The 21,631-nt window shown below is 44.5% G+C and overlaps 1 protein-coding gene across 1 annotated transcript in view; it reads right to left on the reverse strand.

Annotated features, from left to right (window-relative positions):
• Positions 1–8,962: 8,962 nt before the first annotated feature.
• The window catches only part of LOC102850351 (cyclin-dependent kinase 2-associated protein 1-like), a 45,245-nt gene continuing 32,576 nt past the window's right edge, over positions 8,963–21,631 (reverse strand). Inside the window, exon 4 of the mRNA XM_006894458.1 lies at positions 8,963–9,074. Within this exon, the coding sequence (XP_006894520.1) occupies positions 8,963–9,074 (112 nt within the window). The remainder of the gene's footprint in view (positions 9,075–21,631) is intronic.

A 21,631-nucleotide genomic window follows, 5' to 3' on the forward strand; every position in this document is an offset into this window, starting at 1 on the left:
TACTTTGAGAATTAAACTACTGAAAACTCTGTGGAATGCAGAGCTCCACTCTGACCCACACAGGGTCCCAGTGTGTTATAGTCTTTACAAGCTGTGATGACAACTGGTAGCTGGTGAGTCAAGGAGGGGTCACTAACCAGTGCTGTTTGAACAGTTTAGCAGTTTAAGTTCATGGTTCAAGTGTAACTTTCCCCTCATTTGTAAGAACAGCATGTTCCACCTTATCCACCCCAAACCCCAATTTTAAGTTTCTATTGAAAATAAATTTCAGCCACAGCTACATGACAATGATAAGTTGGAACTTAGTAGTGATTGTCCCCTGCAGACAGGGACATGAGTGCTTGATTTGCCACAATCTTCACTCCACCTTTGATATTTCCTTCTTGTTCCCTGTAGGAATTTGGATTTGTGATCCTAGAACGAAAGGCTGCTGAGGACACGGGTTCTTTCACTAGTAAATATTTACTAAACACCTGGGATGTAGCCACGGGTTGTAAACCAAACTCACAATAATTATTGTGTATATGGAGCTTCCATTTTATAATGAGAAGACAGACACCAAGCTAAGCAAATAGGACTTTAAGAGGTTATTATTTTATGGAGAAAATAAAGCAGAGGAAGACAGACCAAATGTGGATGGGGGAAGCTTTAAAATAAAATGGACAGGTGTGGTGTTACAATCTTGTGTTCTTGTTTTCACCAATATAATTAATTCAGAGCTTAAAGGTGGTGACTGTGCAATCTATACAAACATGGCTCTCATTCACTCTCTCATAGCCATCAAATTTGGAACCGGCTCATTGCTGATCCTCCAGCAGGTTTTCAGAAGCTCTACATCACACAGGAGGAGATTGCTCATTTATCTCTTGCAGAGTGGTTGGTGGATTTGAACCATGTGCTTTCGGGGTGCCAGTGCAGCTTCTTACCACTAGGCAAACAGTTGTTGTCATTGTTGGTGCTGTCAAATTAAATACCAATCATAGTGCCCCTATGAACAGCCAACCTAAACCCTGCCCTATTCTGTGCCATCCTCATCATCTCTGAAACACTTAGGCCTATTGCTGAAGTCACTGTGTCAATCCATTTCAACGAAGGTCTTCCTCTCCTTTGCTGGGCTCCCATCTTTTCCCGTGTCTAAAGTGTAAAAGATGAAGCTTTGCCATCTTTGCCTCCAAGTAGCTCAGCTTTATCCTCTCTAAGACATATCTGTTTTGTTCTCTTTGCAATTCATGGGATATTTAGCACTCTTCTCCAGCATCACAACTCAGAGGCATCAATTCTTCTTATGTCATTCCTATGCCTAGCTCTCCAATGCCTAGCAGGTGATTGAGAAGACCATGGCCCACATTAGGCACATCTTAGTCTTCAAACTGACATCCTTGCTTTTCAGCACTCTGGACAGGTCCCTAACAGCCGACTTCCCTAAGCAATATGTCTCCTGATTTCCTGATTGCTGGTACCAAAGGTGTTGATTGTTGATCTAAAAAAGATGAAATAATTGGCAGCTTCAAACCTTTCTCCATCTATTATGATGTTGAGTGTTGGTCCTGTGGTGAAGACTTAGTTTTCTTCATGTTGAGATGTAATCCATACTGAAGGCTGCAGTCCTTGATCAAGTGCCTCAATCCTTTCTCACTTTCAGAAAGCAAGGTTGTGTCATATGCTAATGCAGGTTATTAAATCTTCCTCCCATCTTGATGCCATATTCTTCCTCATAGAGACCAGCTTCTCAAATTATTTGCTCAGCATACAGAATGGATACAACCCTGGCTCACTGCTTTCTTGATTTTGAACCATGCAGTGTTCCCTTGCTCTGTTTGTAGGCAGCCCCTTCGTCTGGGCCTAGGTTTCTCATGAGCACAATTTAGTGTTCTGGGATCAAGTATGGCTCAGCGAGGAGCATTCCAGGACCAGTCAGCAGCCTGAGGCAGTGCCCACAAGTTTCTGGGCAAGGCAGACTCTGCTGTGCCTCTAAGCAGATTCCTGGCCCTGTCTGGGCTGCACCGACTTCACCTGCAAAACAGGGTTTGGGCCCTGAGATTTCCAAGGTCCCACGCAGGGTGGGACATGTGCTGATTCTCTGGCAAAGCCTTTGTCTTAGGGAAAGCAAAGATTTTTTTGATGGAGTGAACATACCGGTGGAGACAGTCTTTTTCTCGTTGGAGAAAGCGAAGCCTGTACACTTGCTCGATGACAGGGGGCCACGCTGGGCTCTGGCGGCCGAAGCACGCAGGCGGGATCGCAGGCTGAGCTTCCTGCACCTGGACGTGTCGGAAATGAATGGGATCCGCAGAGGCGATGGCTATCTTTTTTATTACTGTTCAGGCTCTGATTTCTGCTGTAGCTCCAGCAGATGACAACAGATTGCTGGGCATGACCGAGAGCAGATTATTTGTTATCTGATCGCTCGGTGAGTATTTGGAGTGGCTGAAGTTGTTTTTTTTAATATTGAAAAGTCAAACACCACAGACTGTTGCACTTTCTGCTGGCTCACCTTTCGGGCTGCAATCCCACCCGCTCAAATTCGTAGTTTTTACCCCCCAAAATAAACCACTGGCAACTCAACCGGCCTTGTGTTCCTGCTGGGGCAGCCTCCATCACTTGCTTCACAGCCCCAGGCCCAGAGAACACATAACTACAGGAACCCGTTCTTCAACCTAAACCACATCACCTGGAAGGTTTGGCGTTGCCAGGGGACTGAGGATCTGGAAGATTCCTCCTGCAAAAGAAAATGACTCTGAAATTTCTCTGATTGGAAGTGGTAAAACTTTTGATTTCTTAGTGTGATTATGAGCTAAAGATGAGATTGTCAGTGGAAGATAGGATATGATATTGTTGAAGAGAAGGAGGAAGAATTGACCATCCCTATAGTGAAGGGTTGAGGAGTGTCACCTGCCTGCTAGGTTCCATAGACGCTGCACCTGGAAGAGATATCAGCATTTAAACCTACTCTCTGAACCCCAATTCTCACAGGGGGACACCTGGGCACACAGTGGGTTGCATGACAGCAGAAGACCCATCCGTGTGGAGAACCCAAATCTGTTCTATCAGACAGCAAGCACCCTTGTTCCAGAGAGGATACAGTTAGCTGGACAGTGACCAAACTTGCTCTTTGCTTGAAGGAGACTCATCTCTGCCTTACAAGTCTATAAAGAAACCATGACCATCGGAATCACTGTGACATGACAGGTTGTGTTGAATGTCCCCACAGAGTTGCCAAGGCTGTAATTTTTATTGAATCTGATTGTCACATCTTTCTCCCGTAGAGCAGGGTCAAACTGCTGACCCTTTGATTAGCAGTGGCACATTTAACCACTGGGCTACCAGAGCTCCTGTGGGTACACAAACATCCTTGGGACAACATGCTAGAGCAGAGCAGGAAGAGTGGTGTTTGCAATGTGCGCACAAACCCAAGGTGCACACACGGGGCGGCCTTCCTGGGGCAGGGACACCGGCTGCTCTTCCCCGAACCCACCTCACGTGACTTCACCTCTGGCTTTGAATCACTAGCTCTCCCTCTCCAATTTCTAAGGAAATCCAGGGAGACAGTTCCTCCACTGAGTTCAAGGCATAATTCAAATTCATCCTGGAGGCAAAGGCTGAGGAGAATTTTAAAAGTTCCATTCACTTTAAGACCAATATGTCTGTTTTACCTTGGCTCCTCACTGCCACCATTCCATCTACGGGAAACTTGAATTTCATATCATCTTTGAACCCTGTGCTCTCCAGGGTGCTGCCCACTCCCAGTCTCCTTGATTGAGGCTGACTTTATTTCAGGCAACTAAGGCTCTGAAGGACTTTCATTTGTGATGTGGAATGACTTTAAATGAGGAGGAACAGCAGAAAACATCCATTAATGACTGGAACGTGGAATGTATGCAGTGTGAATCCAGGAAAATGGAAGGTTGTCAGAAATGCAATGGAATGAATAAAGATCAATCTCCTAGGTATGTGTTTGTTGGAATGAACTACAATTGGCTATTTTAAAATTGGGCAATCAACTGATCTGCTCAGCTGGGAATGAGAAAGGGAAGAGAAATAGCATTAGATTCACAACAAAAAAGAACATTTCAAGATCTATCCTGAAGTAAAATGCTGTCCGTGGTAGGTTAGTATCTATAATCATCCAAGGAAGATCTATTAATACTAATAACTCTTGTTCAGATTTATGCACCAATAACTCGAATCAAAGATGAATAAACTGAGGAATTCTACCAACTTTTGTAGTCTGAAATTGATGGCTCAAGATGCATTATTACTAGTAAATGGTGATTTAAATCCAAAAGTTGAAAATAAAGAAAGATTTATAGTTGGAGAATGGCCTTGGTGATGGAAATGAGACCAGAGATCACACAGTAGAATTTTGTACAAACAAGCACTTATGCATTGCTAATACCTTCCCCCACCCAATGGACTTTGCTTGATGGAATACAGACGCATCAAGTTGACTAGATATGTAGAAGGGATGGTTGAGAAGTTCAACGCTGGCAGTCAGAACAAGGCCAGGGGCCGACCATGGAATAGGCCATCAAATGCTAATGTATAAGTTTCAATCGAAGCTGACAGCCAAAATAAAGGGAGACATTAAATGAGATGCATTGACACAGTGATTGAACAATGAATAGGCTTAAGCACAGCAGAGATTGTGAAAATGGGGCAGGACTGGATTGTTTGTTATGTGCCATCGAGTCTCCTGTGACTCATAGCAATCCTATGTATAGCACCTCTGAAGCCTGCCCTATCCTGAGTCAGTCTCACTGACTCTGACACACCTACCTCCATTAACCCAGTTACTGTATCAATCCATCTCATCTGTGGTCTTTCTCTCCTGCGCTGTCCCTCCACCCTTCCATGGATTATGTCCTTCTCCAAGTACAAGCCCCTCCTGGCCACATTCCCAAAGTATGTGAGACAGAGCTTCAAAATCCTAACCTCCAAGAAGAAACTTGGTTTCACCAAAACTATTTGTTTTCTGGGCCATCCATGGTATGTTCAAGACTCTTCTCCAGCACTACAATTCAAAGGCATCAATTCTTCTGTCATCTTTAGCCATTGTCCAGCTCTCCTATGCATAGCAAGTAATTGCAAAGCCCTAGATCAGGCGCACCATAGTGTCTAGATTGACATCATTGCTTTTCAGTACTCTGGAGAGGTCCCTGACAACAGATTGTCCCAGTGCAATTCATCTATTGATTTCTTGACTGCTGGTGCCAAGAGTGTTGATTGTCGAGCCAAGCAAGCTGTAATTGTTAACAACCTGAATCTCTTCTCCATCTATAATAGTGTTGCCAATTGGCCCAGTGGATAAGGTCTCATAATTTCTTTTTATTTGAATGAAGGTTTACAAAGCAAGTTAGTTTTCCATTTAACCAGTCATACACATCTTGTTTTATAACATTAATTACAATATCCACAATGCAATTGCATTCCCCCTCCACTTCCTTCCTTGTAATTTTAATTTTCATTGATTTTTTTAAATCCAACCTCTTCCTGCCTTCAAGCATGCCCTTGGGTAAATTATGTTAAGGAGTACTTCTCTGGTTACCACCTTATGCTGTTATTATTGTTAGGTGCCTTGAGCCAACTAGGCCCATTGTGACCCTATAAACATTTTTTTAATTTCATTTCCTAGTTTTCCTTGTGAATGAGGCCATTACGAGATATAAGAAGTTAATTCTAGCAAAATTTATTGACAAGGGCGCACCACCTGTCCCCTCTCATTCTCTTGTTCTCCTTGCTCCAGCCTGGAGGAATGATGGCTAGAGGCACAATGGTCGTTTTATGGAAACCTTGTGGATGAAGCATGAGCTAAAAAAGGGTGGAGTGGAAAGGAGGAAGGGCCCTGGGAGATTGTAGGGGATCCGGGGTGGTGCAGGTGGTGATCTCCTGAGGTTCAGACCCACCAGCGGCTCTGTGCAAGGAAGGGGAACAGTCTCTTCCCATTGAGATTTACAGCTTTGAGAAACTGACAGAGGGTCACTATGAGTTTCTGCGATGTGCCCTCATGTCAACTGTGATGCATAGTGACCCCTATGCACAATAGCTCTGAACCATGTCCTATTCTGAGCCAGTCTCACTGTCTCCAACACACCTGCCCCTATTACTCCAGAAACTGTGTCAATCCATTTCATTCAGAGTCATCTTCTCCTGTATTGTCCCTCCACCCTTCCAAGCATGATGTCCTTCTCCAAGGACTGGTCCATCCTGGCCACATGCCCCAAATAAGTCAGATGGATAAACCTATTTGTTCCCTTAGCAGTCCATGGTATGTTCAAGACTCTTCTCCAGCACCACAATTCAAAGGCATCAATTTTTCTTCCATCATCCTTTTTCATTGTCCAGCTTGCTGATGCATAGTAAGTAATTGCGAAGACTATAGCCTGGATCAGGCACATCATAATCTCTAGACTGACTATGAGTTGAAATTTATTAATAATTATAATTGTTCATGATCTGTCCTGCCTTTGCTTCTTTTCTCTGAAGTAGGTGGGAACTATCTTGCCCGGGAAGGTCTTGCTAGCTTGGTCTGTTCATTGATCTTACTAAAGCCTTTGAAGAATAAATAGACCATGAATTTGGTGGCAGAATTCTTGCCTCCCATGTAGGGAACCAGCTGGGCTGTGTTCTGGCTGACACACCTCAGGGGCAGACATCATCTGCCAGGGGAGGCTCTGGTGTTACTGTGATTCTGATCAACTGAACTTTCAGATGAAGATGAAGTAGAAAGAAAGGCTGGGAACCTAACTAAAAAATTCAGTAGGCCAAAGACCCATAGGTGACAATGCTGTGATCGCATTGTGTGTGGGGAGGGGTTACCACAGGGAGGAAACTCATTCAAGGCACTTAACAACAATTTATGCCAGTCTTTACATCCATGTGGTTGCTCCACTCTCACATGACTGTGTAGCCAGTTGATGAGAGGGAACTCAGGGTGGACACCACCTCCTGGGAGCCCTCAGGCTCTACTGTAGAGCACGCAACACTTGGGTTTATTGTCTCAAGAACTGTGTCCAGTGAGGGGAGAGCAAATTCCCTAAAGGACTTCAGAGAGCTGTGGAAGGAGAACTGTGTTGAGTGTCCCTCTCAATAAAAACAATAAATATTCAAGAGAGCAGAGGATTTGGACAGTTCTGTGATGAGAGAATTGGTCAAGATAAAAAGCAAAAGATTGCTACGCCTGGCAGCCTTCAGGGATGGATGGCTCTTGGCAGGCCCTCCCGCGATGGGAACACAGACTGACGCTAATAGCAGCGTCATTGAGGAGGAGAAGCATTTCATGTCAGAGCTCCTGTAATCTTCCCGGGTTTGTGCAGATGTAAGTGATATTTCACGGCGAAAATACCAACACATGAAGCTCCTTGGTCGCCTCCTTCCTAAAGGAGCTTTAGCTTCTGACTTAAACTCATTAACCCACCCAGCAATTACAGGTCCTCACAGCTCTCCCTAGGTGGGGGCAGTGCCAGGTCTTTCACTTCCTGGGGGTGGCAAATCAGAACTCAGGAAAGTTCAAGTGCTGTCTCCTGGCTGAGAGGCGTGACAGCAGAGCGGCAAAGTAAAAGCAAATTATAGAGTCTGTAGCTAAGGTGGTGGGAGGCCGTCAGGTAAGTAACAGCTGCCAAGGAGAGCTGGCCTGGGTGTGAAGAGGACCAGGAGCAGAAAGACAGGACTTGATGCCCTAGCTTCAGAGAGTGTAAGGCTGACTTGGAAAAATGCTCCAAACTCCAGAAACTCAAAGACTCAGACCCCCCACCCCCACCCCCCTCCAGGGAACTGTTTGTCCATTCGAGTGATTTTGGTCTTTTTCTAGCTATAGTTAATATTCACAACTTCTGTCTTTAAACGGACATTCTGGCTCAGCTTAAGTTGAGCAAGGATGTCAGTTTAAAGACTAAGGAGTGTATGACCTAAGTGATGGTGTTTTCAGTTACTTATTTTATATGTGAAAGTTGGACAGTGAGTAAGGAAGGTTGAAGAAGAGTTGATACAAAACCAAAGATTACTATACCTGAAAGCCTTCAGGGATGAATGGCCCATCCTGCCTTGGGAACACAGGCCTTTGACTGTGAGGTCGAAGAAGAATTACTAAAGATCCCACGGACTGCCAAAAGAACAAACAAATCTGTCTCGGAAGCAGTGTAACCATAGTACTCCTTAAAGATAAGGATGGGAAAGTTGGTCTCACGTACTTCGGGCGTGTTTCAGGAAGGGGCAGCACTTGGAAGAAGCCATCATGCTGGAAAATGTGGAGGGTCAAAGAAAGAGAGAAGACCCTCCAGAAGATGGACTGATGCCAGCGACCGTGAGGATGGTGCAGGGATGGTAGGATTAAAATCTACTGTTGATAGATTCTCATGAATCCTAGTGACTCTCTGGCATTGAACAACAATCCATCTGTCATTTCGTCACAGGTGAGCCATTGGAACTGGAGAAAACTCCAAGATTATTACTCACACAGACTTTATTGTTGGTAAGTGCCATCAGGTTGACTAGGACTCATAGCCACCATATGAACAAGCCCCCTGAGAGCCCCCTGAGCCCCTGCTTCCCTGTGCCTCTGGGGGAAGGGGGATGCTCAGCAGACACTGTGGTGTGCCTGAAACGTGGGGACGCATGCTTTAAATAAAGATGCAGACCCCTGCCTCTGGGTTTAAAATACCTCTAGAGTCCAAAGTTTTACCTTAAAGGTAAATCTTTAAAAGATTTTAAAATATTTAAAAGAAATCTCTGGGAGATTTTGACCCAAGTTTAAGCAGCTCTGGGTCACACCACCTTTACAAAAGAGTTTGTGATTTGGAATTAGGACATTTAAAAATATGCATCACTCCTGATTATAAGTTTTAATGAAGTGGGGAACAAAATGAGCCCAAAGTGCTCCTCGTGAGTTCCCTTTAATTTTGCCAAATTAATCCCTTTCTCACCGTGAAGAGTGACGACAATCTGCAGAGGGCGTTGGGAGGGTGCTTTACTCGTGTTGTCCACACGGTGGCAGGCCAGGCACTCGGATCCCAGCAGCCAGGGGCGCGCGCAGCTTGCCGGGCCCAGGACTTGGCTGAAGAGGCTTGACGATCTTGCGCCTTTGCAAGGTTCAGGGGTACGTGAGTGGGCCTGTGAGCTTCCCACTGATACCTGGGCTAGATATGCAGAGAGTGGATACGTTTCTCAGGAGCAGTGGTGCGTTTGCTCTAGGAAGGGTTGTACAAACTTCCAGAGTTCCTGGGTAAACTGGGGTGACTGGGGTGCTTCTTGCTCCAGGGGTGAGTGCCTCATAATCCCTTTCAGAGGATCCAGAGCATCTAGAAAGGAGGCGGGAGTTAGGGTGCTTGTGTATTGGGGTATTGAAGAATGCGTTAGGTCCCTGTTCTGTTTTATTGGAGAGAAGGAAATGCTTGGATGGCATTTTCTTCCAATTGAAAGGGCAAAGAAGACATAAGAGGAGGTGTTTTGCTTACTGGAAGACGCCAACTAATGAGGGACGGGCATGGCCCCCTTGAACAGACAAGGCCTTGAATAAAACAGTGCTGCGGATCTATTTCAGCCAGGGTCACATTCCACCACATTAAATAACCCAGCGAGAGGCTTGATGATACATTCAGTGAAACCTTGAAGAGACCCTTTTACATGGTTTTAACATAGGCTTTATTCTTGGGTCTGATTGCAGCTATGGCATTCATCAGTGGGTACAAAATACTTGCACACGATTCAGGACCCAGTTCCCTGGGTGTAGCAAATATTTTGCTTTCAGTTACTAATGGGAAGGTTGCTGGTTCTAACCCACCCAGGGCCAGCATAGTGGGTGGAGCCAGCTCTCATCTGCACTGTCTCCTCCTGTCTTCAGCTGTCCTCCTCACACCCACCAAACCCCTTACCCTCCAGTCAGCTCTGGTTCCATGGCTCCCCCGTGGAACATTTCTACCTAGTACTAAAGGAGCTGGTGGCCTAGAAGGCAGAGGGTTATACTGCCCACCCAAAGACAAACAGTTCGAATCCACCAGCTGCTCTGAAGGAGAAAGAGGGACCATCTCCTCCCATGCAATTAACTCTGAAAACCTGCTGGAGGGTCAGCTATGAGTTGGTTCCACCTGGAAGGCACACAGCAAAAATATGCAGTCTTTACCAGCCTCTGCTATGGTGTGTCTCAAATAGTGCCTGACAGACAATGAATAACCAGTAGCACCTGACCCCAAGCATGTCATCGTAGAACTGTTCTCCAAGATTTTCAAGGACTGATTTCCCAGAAGTAGATCACAGACTTTCCTTTGAAGTTTGCTGGGCTTCCAAGAGTTGGGTAGATTCAAACAGAATTCTATCCTGTCATTTATTTATTGGGTGCCTCCTACATGGCCCACATTCTGGTTGTCAGTTTGTGGAAGACTATTGTTTTTTCCTCACAGGCTGCCCTTTCAACAGTAATAGACATTTTAAAGAGTTCCTAGAAGAGCAACGCTGTCAGTCTAGAGACTAAAGTGCACCTGATCTGGGCCATGGTCTTTGCAATTACTCACTATGCATTAGAGAGCTGGACAATGACTAAGGATTATAGAAGAATCAATGCTTTTGAGCTGTGGTGCTGGAGAAGAGTATTGAACATACCATGAACGTCTAAAAGAACAAAACAGGTCCACCCTGGAGAGGGTGAAACCAAGCTGCTCCTTGGAGGCAAGGAATTTGACGTTCTATCTGACATACCTTGGGTGTGTTGCAAGGAGGGAACCAGTCCTTGGAGAGAGACATCATGCTTGAGAGGGTGGAGGGACAGAGCAAGAGAGGAAGACCCTGGATGATGGATTGACCCAGTGACTGGGGTAACATGGGAGGGTGTGTTTGAGACAATGAGATTGGCTCAAGCTAGAGCAGGGTTCCGAGCTGTTGTTCATAGGGTGTCTCTGAGTGGCAAGTGACTCCATGGTACATATCAACACTAGGTGGTGTAAATGGCTTATGCTCAGTTGGAAATTGTAAGTTTAGAGGTTTGAACCCACTTCGTGGCACCTAAGAAGTGAAGATCTTGCAATCGGCTCTGTAAAGATCCCTTCCCTTCTTCCCTTCCTTCCTCCCTTCCTCCCTCTCTCCTTCTTTCTCTCTCTCATTACGTTGAGTCTGAATTGACTCATAATTGACTCTGTCAGATTTCTGAGGCTATAAATGGTGCAGGAGGAGATGTTTCTCCCACATAGCTACTGGTGAATTTGAACCTCCAGAGAAGTGAGGGCCTTTGAGCCAGCAGCACTCTCCCTGTGGACAAGGCCAGAGAAGCACTGAGAACCATCAGAGCAAAGAGGAAGAAAAGAAAGAGGCCTCTCTTTAGTTGGAGCCAGGGAGTGAAATCAGGGTTTGGCCCCTTGGATGTCACCTGGGGGTAGGTGTCTTTCTCATTGGAATCAAGTCTTAAGCAGAGTCTGGTTCATGCCTGGGAGGCTGGCTCGAGTTAGTTTGTTTGCTGAGCTTTGATTGTCAGCGGAGTTTGGCTCACTTCAGAGAACCAAATGCAAATCCATCTCCCAAGTACCATTTTCCCACAAATAATAGAGAACCATTGCTGGGCGGACTGTGGGCCTGTAGTTCTCTAATAATAGCATTTTCATGACAGAAAATCACATCCCCACTGCGAACACAGCTGAGACCATAAAATCAGCTATTGAGATAGTCTGGTTAAAATAAAGCATTATCCTCAGAGATGGGCCTGTCCATGGGGTTCTGGGGGAAGCCAGGCAAGGGGACCTGGAGGTCCTGCTGGAAATGAGTAGGTCAAAAAACACACTTCCATCCAGGGATGATTAAACTCAATCACAGAGCTGTTAGGAGACCCTGGCCTCACCTTCCCCACAGGAGGGTGAAGTGGGTAATTCCACGCACAAAGGGGGGAAGGCCTGGTGGGACCGGGCAGTAAAGTAGCAGAGGAGGCCAGAAGGAGGCTGCCCATGGAAGGTTTGGCCATTTTAAGGGGCTTCCCTTAGGAAGTTGGGGGTAAAAATGGCCTCATTTTAGGCAGATCCTGTTCTGAGTTGGGAATCAAGAGATAGATGGGAGACAGCTTCCGACAGAGAAGGCCTAGGACTAAAGAATTTACAAGGTGGCTGGCGGTGTTCCATCCTCACATAAAGAAGAAACAAACACTGGCTTGTACCTTGTTCTTCTTCAAATACTTAACTTCTCTACTTATTGCATAAAAAACCCACTTTTGTTCTGAAAATTATCAAACTCACTCAGGAGCAGAGGGGATGATTCAACGTGGTGGTAGCTCTTTAACTTGTCTGCCTATTAGCAATCCTTGGGGATCTTTTAAAAAGCCCAAGGCCAAGAGCCTGCTCCCCAGGTGCTTCAGATGATCTGGAGGGTGGGATGTGAGTACCTGTGTGTGAAGGGCCCTGGGTGGATGGCAAGGTGGGTACACCACCCACACCCTCCATGGCTTCCTCCCGTATCAGTACATAGCTCATCCCACTGATCTGTGTCCCATGTCCCGAGTTTTCCTCCCGCCTCCTCTGCACTAACGACATTAGTGTAAATTCCAGAATTCATATGATTTTGCCAGGAATGCTTCAGTATAAAAATTTTAAAAAACAAAACACCAACCACCACCAAACAAATAAACCCACCCAAAAGTGAGCATAATAACAATATCCTTCCAACAAAAATTAATAGTAGTTCCCTATTATCCTCTCATATTCTGTCTGCTTTTGCCGTTCAGTTTCTTTTATCTTATAGATTTCCATTTTATCCCAAGGAGGTGAACAATGACCCCCCCCCCATTCCTTCTGTTGTTAAGGATGTGGAGTTGGTGGGGAGAACGAGGTCCCTAATCTTTTAGGGACAGCCTTACCCCCACTTGCTGATGAGGGAGCAACTGAGGCAGGGCTGCTCATTTATTAATTAAATGACAACTGATTTGGTGCCTCCAGCACGCTCCCACCTTCTGTCGCTTTGCTGTGCTGTGGTGGTTTGGGGTTGCTATGATGTTAGAAACTATGACCCTGGTTTCCAGGTACCAGTAGAGCCACCATGGTCGACAGGTTTCCCCAGAGCTTCCAAACGAGGAACAAAAGTCCGGCAATCTACTTCTGAGAATTTATTGTTGTTGTTCTGTGCCATCAAGTAAAATATTTCTCATGAACTATTGATAAAAATCTCACCCCATCCTGCCCATCCTCACAATCTCCCCTATGTTCATGCCCACTGTTGCAGGCACCGCGTCAACTCATCACATTGAGGGCCTTCCTCTCTCTTCCAGTTGCGATGTCTTTTTCCAAGAACTGGCCCATCCTGATAACATGCAAAAAATGTGTGAGATGAAACTTTCAAAAATTAGACACAAAATTATGGATCACAACTGAATATGGTCTGCAATAGAGCTAGAAGATAAGTGCCAGGTTGGAAGGCACTGCAAATACACAGAGGCTTAAGCAGTGGATTTCGAAATCCTCACAGTGGTGATGATGGTGCAGCACTGGAACCTTTCCATCTGTTGTGCCAGACATCACGCTGACAGAATGACAGCTCACAGCAATAAAGCCTGCATGCCCAGCACTGTGCTGCTGTTATTTCAAGCAGAGCACAGAGACAGAGCCAAGGCAGGGATTCGAGAAGCACTGGGGTCAGTGATGGAAGTGCCTGTTTCTGTTACAACTGCAGTCAGACAGCCCCTTACTGATGGACTGGGTACCTGTATGTGGTGCACCTTTAAAGTTCAGACTCATGAAGAAATGCTCAGAATCACTACCAATCAGAGAGATGCAACAGCAATGAGATACCACCTCACTCCAGCAGCAGTAGCAAAGTTTAACAGGACATCAAGCAATAAATGTTGGAGAGGATGTGGAGAGGTGGGAACTCTCATACACTGTTGGTGGGATTGTAAAATCACGTAACCACTCTGGAAAGCAGTTTGGCATTCCCTCAAAAAGCTGAACATAGAAATTCCGTATGACCTAGCTATTGCACTGCTAGGAATATACCCCAAGGAAAATAGAACTGAGACACAAAAGGAGATTTTGTATACCAGGGTTAATAGTAGTGTTAATCACAATAGTAAGAATATGGAAACAGCCTAAATGTCAATCAATAAATGAGTGGACTGAGAAATTATAGTACATCTTCATAATGGAATACTATGCAGCACTAAGGAGCAATGATTTTGTAAAATACTGTCTAACATGGAAGATTCTAGAAAACATTATGCTGCATGAACTAACTCAGACTCATAAGGACAAATACTGCATAAGACTATTATTATAAAAGCAGAAGGGTAACTAGTAAGATGTGTACAAAAGTCCAAAAGGGGAAAGGTAGGGGAGCAAAGGGACAGAGGGGGGGAGAGGAGGAAATCACTAAGATAGCAGATTTTGATGAGCAGGGTGTGTGAGTGTGTGTGTGTGTGTGTGTGTGTGTGTGTGTATGTGTGTGAAGGAATTACAAAAGATCCTATGGGGGCCTGAAAAGATACATAGATCAAAGGTGATTACTTTTATAAAACACAGTGTATATGAGTGATTATTTTAAACACAACGTGAATGAAAGAATGTGTGAAACGCAGAGTAGATGAATGATACACAATGTATACAAATTCTGTATGCACACCAATGTAAAATAAAAGTGAGAAAACATTTTAAAAACTCCACAAAGTAAAAAAAAGAACAAACTTTAAAAATTTCATTGTACACAACTCCCACATCTTGCCTCTTTACTCGAAGACCTGCATTTCTTATTTTTTTCTTTCCTTCTTTTAAAAAGCCATTTTAACTAAAACATTATATAGTTTCCCCCAGAGAGATAGAGGTGAGTCAGGACTCGAACTTATAACCTTCTGCCTGGCGGAGTTCAGTTTTAGTAGCAGGGAGCAGGGCCACCTGCAGAACTGAGACACAAATGCGTGCTCCTGGGATCATTTCAGCCTCGAGGCTGAGGAGCTGTTAATGGGCAGAAGGAACTGACCCATTCCAAGCTGCTCTTCTAGTTGCTGCCCAGCCTCAGAGTGACACACTCAGAAACAGCAGAAAATGTCTAGGATGTAGTGGAATCCACTCGTTGCTTGGAAGATACTTTTTCTGTGGGTTGCACTAATTTATTGCAGGAAACTTTGGAACTGTAGCCTGACAGTGTGCAGAAATGAAAATTGTCTCTCATCACCTAGAGATGGCTACCTTTTGGCTTCAGAGATAATGGGCCAGCCTGACACATTTTCTTCCGGTCATTGTTCCATGGCTGCACGTCGACTAAGAATTCTTGGTGTTACAGTGATTCAGTGCTGCTCTCCAAAAGTATGGTGGTTTGAATCCCAGGTCTGCTACATGGGAGAAGGCTGGCAGGTTCTGTTGCGATAGCACCGGAAGTCCTAAGAGTTTGAAGAAGTTCTCTGTTGCAGGGCTAGAACTCACTCAATCGTCATGTTTGGTTTTGAAGTTGGTGAGTTTTTGGGTTGTTGTTTTTGTTTTGTTTTAAATATTGACTATATTCTCTGATTTAATTAAAGTTACTGTTAATTTCTTTAGCTTATATGTCCTTAGTACTTTCTCCTTAAAAAAGCAAGTTTTTAAGCTGTTTTCTCCTCTGTTTCTCATTATAATTCTATAAAGGATGTAGGAAAAATATTACTCTAATTTTATAAGTGAGAAAAAATCCCCTCAAGACCCAGAAAACAGAAATTGTTGGGTTTTTCTTCTCAAGGTCCTACAAATTGCCCACCACTCTTGACTTAGCCACTGGGCTTGTCTGCTGGTCCCAGCACCTCTGTGTACACAGGATAGATCAGGACTTGGGGCCCTTCAGATTATTTGGATTATATTTGATAGTGGGTCATACTCTCATTTCTTTCCTCATCCCTAGGGAGCACTGCTGACTTAGTAGTAAAGTGTTGTACTGCTTACCCAAAGGCACACGGTTCGAATCCATCATCTGCTCTGAGAGAGAGAAAAAAAAAAATTTAGCAATCTCCTCTGGTGTAATTCACTGCTTTTGAAAATCTGTTGCAGGGCCAGTTATGAGTCAGTTCCAACTCAATGGTACATAACAACAAAAACAATAGGCTTAAGTCAGAGAAAATAGCCTAGTATCTTCTGGTATAGTCAACTTGTGGATACAGAAAGGGGGTGTAGAAGATCAGGTGCCACTGTTCAGGGGGCGGTTATCTCAGGTGGAGTTTATAGGTGGTGCAAATGGTTAACATGTTCGGCAGCTAACCAGGCTCGAGTCCTCCTGACGTACCTCCAAAGAAAGGTCTGTGATCTACTGCCCAAAGCCTAGCCTCTGAAAGCCCTGTGGGGCGTACCGCTGCTCTGACATACGTGCATTAGAACAAACTCACTAGCACTTGGCTGCGCACTTCTGCTTATGGGGCTTTGCTGAACACTTTTGACGCTGTCGTATATTATGACCGTTGAGTTTGTTTTTTCTTTTTAAATGTTTAGTCTGATTCAAATCTTACTCTATTAAGACTCAAGTGCACTTAAAGGGAATGAGATTTTCTTGAAGGCAGAAAACGTCAAATTATATATTAATATAAACACTGAAACAAAGCTGTTTGTAGGAGTCTTGGCAGGAAGTCTTAATGTTAAAGAACCATAGATCAAACTGCAGAGATTTTTCAAGTTGTGGTGTTATAACTTTGTTAAACTTTCTCATGTGAGCTTTTAATTCTAGGTTAGAACTAGTACTCTAACAGGAACCAATCTGAATTTACAGACAGAAGCAATGTACCTATTAGTTAGATAACTTTAGGAGGGCAAAAATAGTTTACATATGACTAGGTATTATTATCATGACATAAGTCCAGAATGAAGGCTGCACAGTGGAGTGGAATCAGGGGGAGGGATTGTATATTGTATATCAATGAAAATAATTTTTCTTTTACTTTTCAAAGAGAAGAGCCAACTTGGGGGAGGCATGGACAGGGAAAAAAAGTGCAACAATGAATGAATGGAAATCCAAAGTCTCTGTAAATTTTCATAAAATTAATAATAATAATAAATTTTAAAAAGAAAGAAAATATTATTAATGTTAAAATGTTACTAGGAGCCACTGTGCAACTCTATGAACAACAGATCAGACTTAGCCCTGACCTATGCCAATCTTGGCGTCTCTGGGCCTTGTTCAAGCTCATTGTGCTATTCCATCCAGTTAAGGACCTTCCTCTCTTTCACAGTTCCTCTACTTTTCCCTACATAATCTCAAAAAGTGCATTGTAGTGGAATGGGAGGCGATTCACAGCTGACCCTTCAGTGGGTTCCCGTGGTCTCTGCATCGCATGGGGAGAGATTGCTCATTTTCTCCTGTCGAGCTGCTGGTGGGTAAGCTAACAGTGTGGACGACATAGACTTCCTTACCCCAGTGTGCTAAGACCCGCAAAATAAGACCAGCAATCCCACAAAACAAGCTTGTCATTGTTGTTGTTATGTGCCGTCGAGTCGTTTGCGACTCATAGCGACCCTGTGTACAACAGCCCTAAACCCTGCTCTATCCTGTGCCAATCTCACTGTCTCTGACACACCCATCCCGATTACCCCAGTCACTGAATCAAAGCATCTCATAGAGGGTCTTCCCCTCTTGCGCCGTCTTTCCACCCTCCCAAGCATGATGTCCCTCTCCAAGGACCTGTCCCTCCTTACAACATGCCCAAAGTATGTCAGACGAAGCCCCAGAATCCTTGCCTCCAAGAAGTAGCTTGGTTTAATCCTCTCCAGGATGAATCTGTTTGTTTTCTTGACAGTCCATGGTACCCTCAATACTCTTCTCCAGCACCACAGCTCAAAGGCATCAATTCTCCTTCTGTCCTCCCTAGTCATTGTCCAACTCTCTGATGCATAACAAGTGATTGCAAAGACCATAGCCTGTACCAGACGCACCTTAGTCTGCAGAGAGACACTGTTGCTCTTGAGTACTTTAGAAAGATCCCTAACAGCAGACTTCCCCATCGCAATACGTTTTTTGATTTCCTGGTTGCTGGTGCCAAGAGTGTTGACTGTGGAGCTGAACAAACTGAAGCTGTGAACAATCTCAATCTCTTCGCCATCCATCCTGATGCTACCAATTGGTCCAGTGGTGAGAATCTTTGTCGTCTTGACATTGAGCCTCCGTCCATACTGAAGGCTGCAGTCCTTGACCCTCTGCAGCAAATGCATGAGGTCCTCCTAAGTTTCAGCAAGCAGGGTTGTATCATCTGTATAATGCAGATTGTTAATAGATCTTCCACCAATCCTGACACCACAATTCTCATCATAGAGCCCAGCCTCCCAGATAATCTGCTCTGCATACAGGTTGGAAAGTTCAAGTTGCTTATCTCTCAGATACTCCTCTAAATTTAAACATTCAGATTAAGACTGACTAGGAAGAAGGATTGGCCATTCACTTCTGAAATAGCAGGCCTCTGAAAACCCTATGTACAACAGAACATATGTACAACAGAACAAAACAAGCTTACATTATTAAAAAACCCAACAAACAAAACAAACCCCCAAAGGCAAAACAAACAAACAAACAAACAAGCTTACAGTTATCTTTTAGTCTGCTCAGTCCTGCAGAATCACATTTTGTTCCATGGGGTCCTGAATCTGTTAAAGTGCTGAGAGACCAGTCAGATTTTTTGTTTGTTTGTTTGTAATGATTTTCTTAGATTTATAGGACCATTCATAGTCCTTCTGACCAGGTATCTTTCTGTCTATCAAAGGATCAGTAGGCAGAGATCTCAATGTGCTTTGCAATTTGACGTACTCTTTAATTTCATCTCCCAGTCAGCTTTTATATCAGAATACTGGAAATCCTGCTTCCCTCCACATTCCAAATATCAAAGTTCTTTTTACAAGTATGTATACTCCACTTTTTGTTTACTTTGTTGGAGTATTTTGCTTAAATATCTTTGGGAGTCAGCAAAGCAAAAGCTTACCTTAAGCAAGAATTTGGCATTTGATGTTACAGTGGGTTCCTGTGATCTACGACTCAGCTCACTGTCATCCAAGTGGTTCAGATTCACAGCGACCCTCCATCAGGTTTCTGAGGTCAACAATCCCAGCAGGAGGAGGCTGCCCTTCTTTCGCAGAGCTGCTGGTACATTTGAACAGCGGAGAGGTGGGGAATTCGGGTTAGCAGCACAACTTGCCTTTGATTTACCAGGTGACTAACCCGTCATGTTCTTAGTTCGTGTCTCCTTCTCAAGGAAGCTGCCTGCCGATTCTCCTGCTACCTCAGATGTCATGCCAGGAGTGCTCCGTGGCTTAGCTCTGACTAGGGATTCAGGATGAGGTTGACACAAGCATCTCAAGGCCACAGTGAGCTGTGACATGGTGTGAAAAAGACCAGTGAGAAAATCTGTACTTTTTAGCCCCATAGGAATATAAACTGTTGAACATAAGATATTTTTAGTGGCCTGCTGAAGCAGAGTCAAGACAGTCATGTCCAAAGCCCCCTATAAAGTGAAATTATAAGGAGCACAGATATGACTATGCTGGCAGAGAACCAAAAGTGTGACAGACAGAGCCAACTCCCTCATAGTTGACCCACCAGTGATTTTTTTCAAATTATAAATCACAGGAGAGGATATTGTCAATCTTTCTTCCAAGAAGCTACTGGTGGATTTGAACCACCAGAAAGGGGCCACCTTTGGCTTAGTGATGGAACTCCCTATAGACTATACACACTCCACCCTCTGAGTGTATGGAGTACCAGAGAGATGTTGGAAGGACAGAGAAAGATTCTATCATCTCTCTCTTTTTCTTTCTCTCCTCTCCCCCATCTGTCTGGGAGGAGAAAGGGATGAAAAGAGGGAGGAGGAGGGACCCCCTTTTGTAGATATTAAGAAAGAGCGGTTAGCTCCTAGAGTCATTTGTTTCTGGGGTTTCTAAGTTCCTAGCCAGTCCCTGTGTATCCTGATAACTCTCTCTGCCTCATCTTCTCTCTTGAATTAACTAACTTGGATCTCTTTTCTTTGCAACTCAATAAAGTAGAGTTTCTTCTGTCACAAACCTGCAGGTAGCTGGGACTGGGAGGGACTTTTGGATGGCCCCACCTGACCTCTCAGTTTTGTAGGCAACTTTTCTGCAGTTGACTGATAGCCTGATTGCAGCCCAGGTTCCAGGCTGTTCCCATCCCGCCATGCTGCCTTGAATGCCTTCTTGGACCTCATCCTTGGCTCCCAGCCATGCTATTAAACTTGAAGGCAGGATTCATGCTTTCTGAATTCTTTTCAGTTCATTTCCTTTTGTGTGGATATGGATGAACATTGGGTAGGTGCTAGTAATCACTTGAACAATTAAACGGAAGGTAGTCCTTGGTGAAACCTCCCTCGCGTGTGTTATGTTGAGACAGGACCCTTGGCTTTTATGCAGCCCCTCATCTTTGCTGGTGATGATGATTGTTCATGCTATGAATTGACCACTCAAATCTGAACAAAGATGATTTCTGCTGTGCCTAACAGGCCAGGGTCCATTGCCAGCAGCTGTGCATCTAAGAGAAAGCGGGCTCAGAGAGAGCAGACGTGTCCGACTGGATGTGCACGTGCTGCAGAGAAAATGCGTGCTGTGTATTGCAGTTATTGGTAAGCTGAATGCTCTAAATTATCTTTTTAAGCAATCTAACCTGAATTTTAATTAAGTGAAGTAGAAGGAAAGAGGAATGAGTTTAGAGATGATATTTTAAGCTGATATTGTGTATATCTGTATGCACTGATAAAATAAGAACTATTGAGTGACAAGTCTATGTTATGAGATGCTGGTGACCCACTGGTAGAATTCTCCCCTTCTGGGCAAAGGACATGGGTTCAATTCCTGGTCAACACACCACCAGTCTTTGAGTGTTGGTTTGGGCATTACTAGGATGCTGACCATGTTAAAGAATGCTCCCGAATCAAGGCTCACTAGGAAGAAAGACCTGTGTTCTACTTACAGTGGAAACCCCATGCTTCATGCTGGGACGTCGTGTAACCCACAACTTTTCATGGGGGTGGCGTAGGACTGGGTAGTGTTTAGCTTCAACGTACGTAGAGTGGTCAGGAGTCAGAGCTGACGTGACAGCAGTTAACAGCCATGACAACAACAGCAATTTTGTATAACAGCAGTTCTGCAGATGCTGGGGATGTAGCTTTAAGCCAAACCCACAAAACCCCCACCGTCCTTCCCTCTGGAGATGGGAAATCTACTGGAGGTTCAAAGGTGGTCCAAGAGACATGGTAGACCTTGTAAAAGTGATTTTGTTGCCTGGTGACCTGCCAAATATAAAGGATAAAGGCTTTGTGTTGCTTTTCTGAGGAAAGCTTGTTCACTCCTGATGCTGGTGGCCTGGGCTGGCTTGAAGGGAAGGCTGGCCTGTTCCCAGAGTGGCCAGGGCTCTGTGTCGGGTTGTTTCCTCCATGAAGCTCCTCAGGCCATGTGAGAATAGACCACGGGCCTGGATTTAATTAACCCTGCAGCCTAACATCTGAGTAAGATGCTCAGGACTTTGATATGTATATATTTAGCAGAGTGCTGGGAATGAGTGAATTCATTTTTAGAAAAGAAGGCCTGTCGATGCACTGTCGTCATTCCACTGGAGAGCATTGGGACTGTTTGTTTCTCCCCTTTAATCACTTCCTATCTTCCTAATGGGACCAGAGTCTGTTTCCTGCTGTTTTATAGACTGAGTTGCTGTGGGGCTCATTGGTTTCTCTTTTCCT

This window comes from Elephantulus edwardii, unplaced genomic scaffold (genome assembly GCF_000299155.1).
Source record: "Elephantulus edwardii isolate Elephantulus edwardi_28Jun2011 unplaced genomic scaffold, EleEdw1.0 scaffold00143, whole genome shotgun sequence".
NCBI classification, from domain to species: domain Eukaryota; kingdom Metazoa; phylum Chordata; class Mammalia; order Macroscelidea; family Macroscelididae; genus Elephantulus; species Elephantulus edwardii.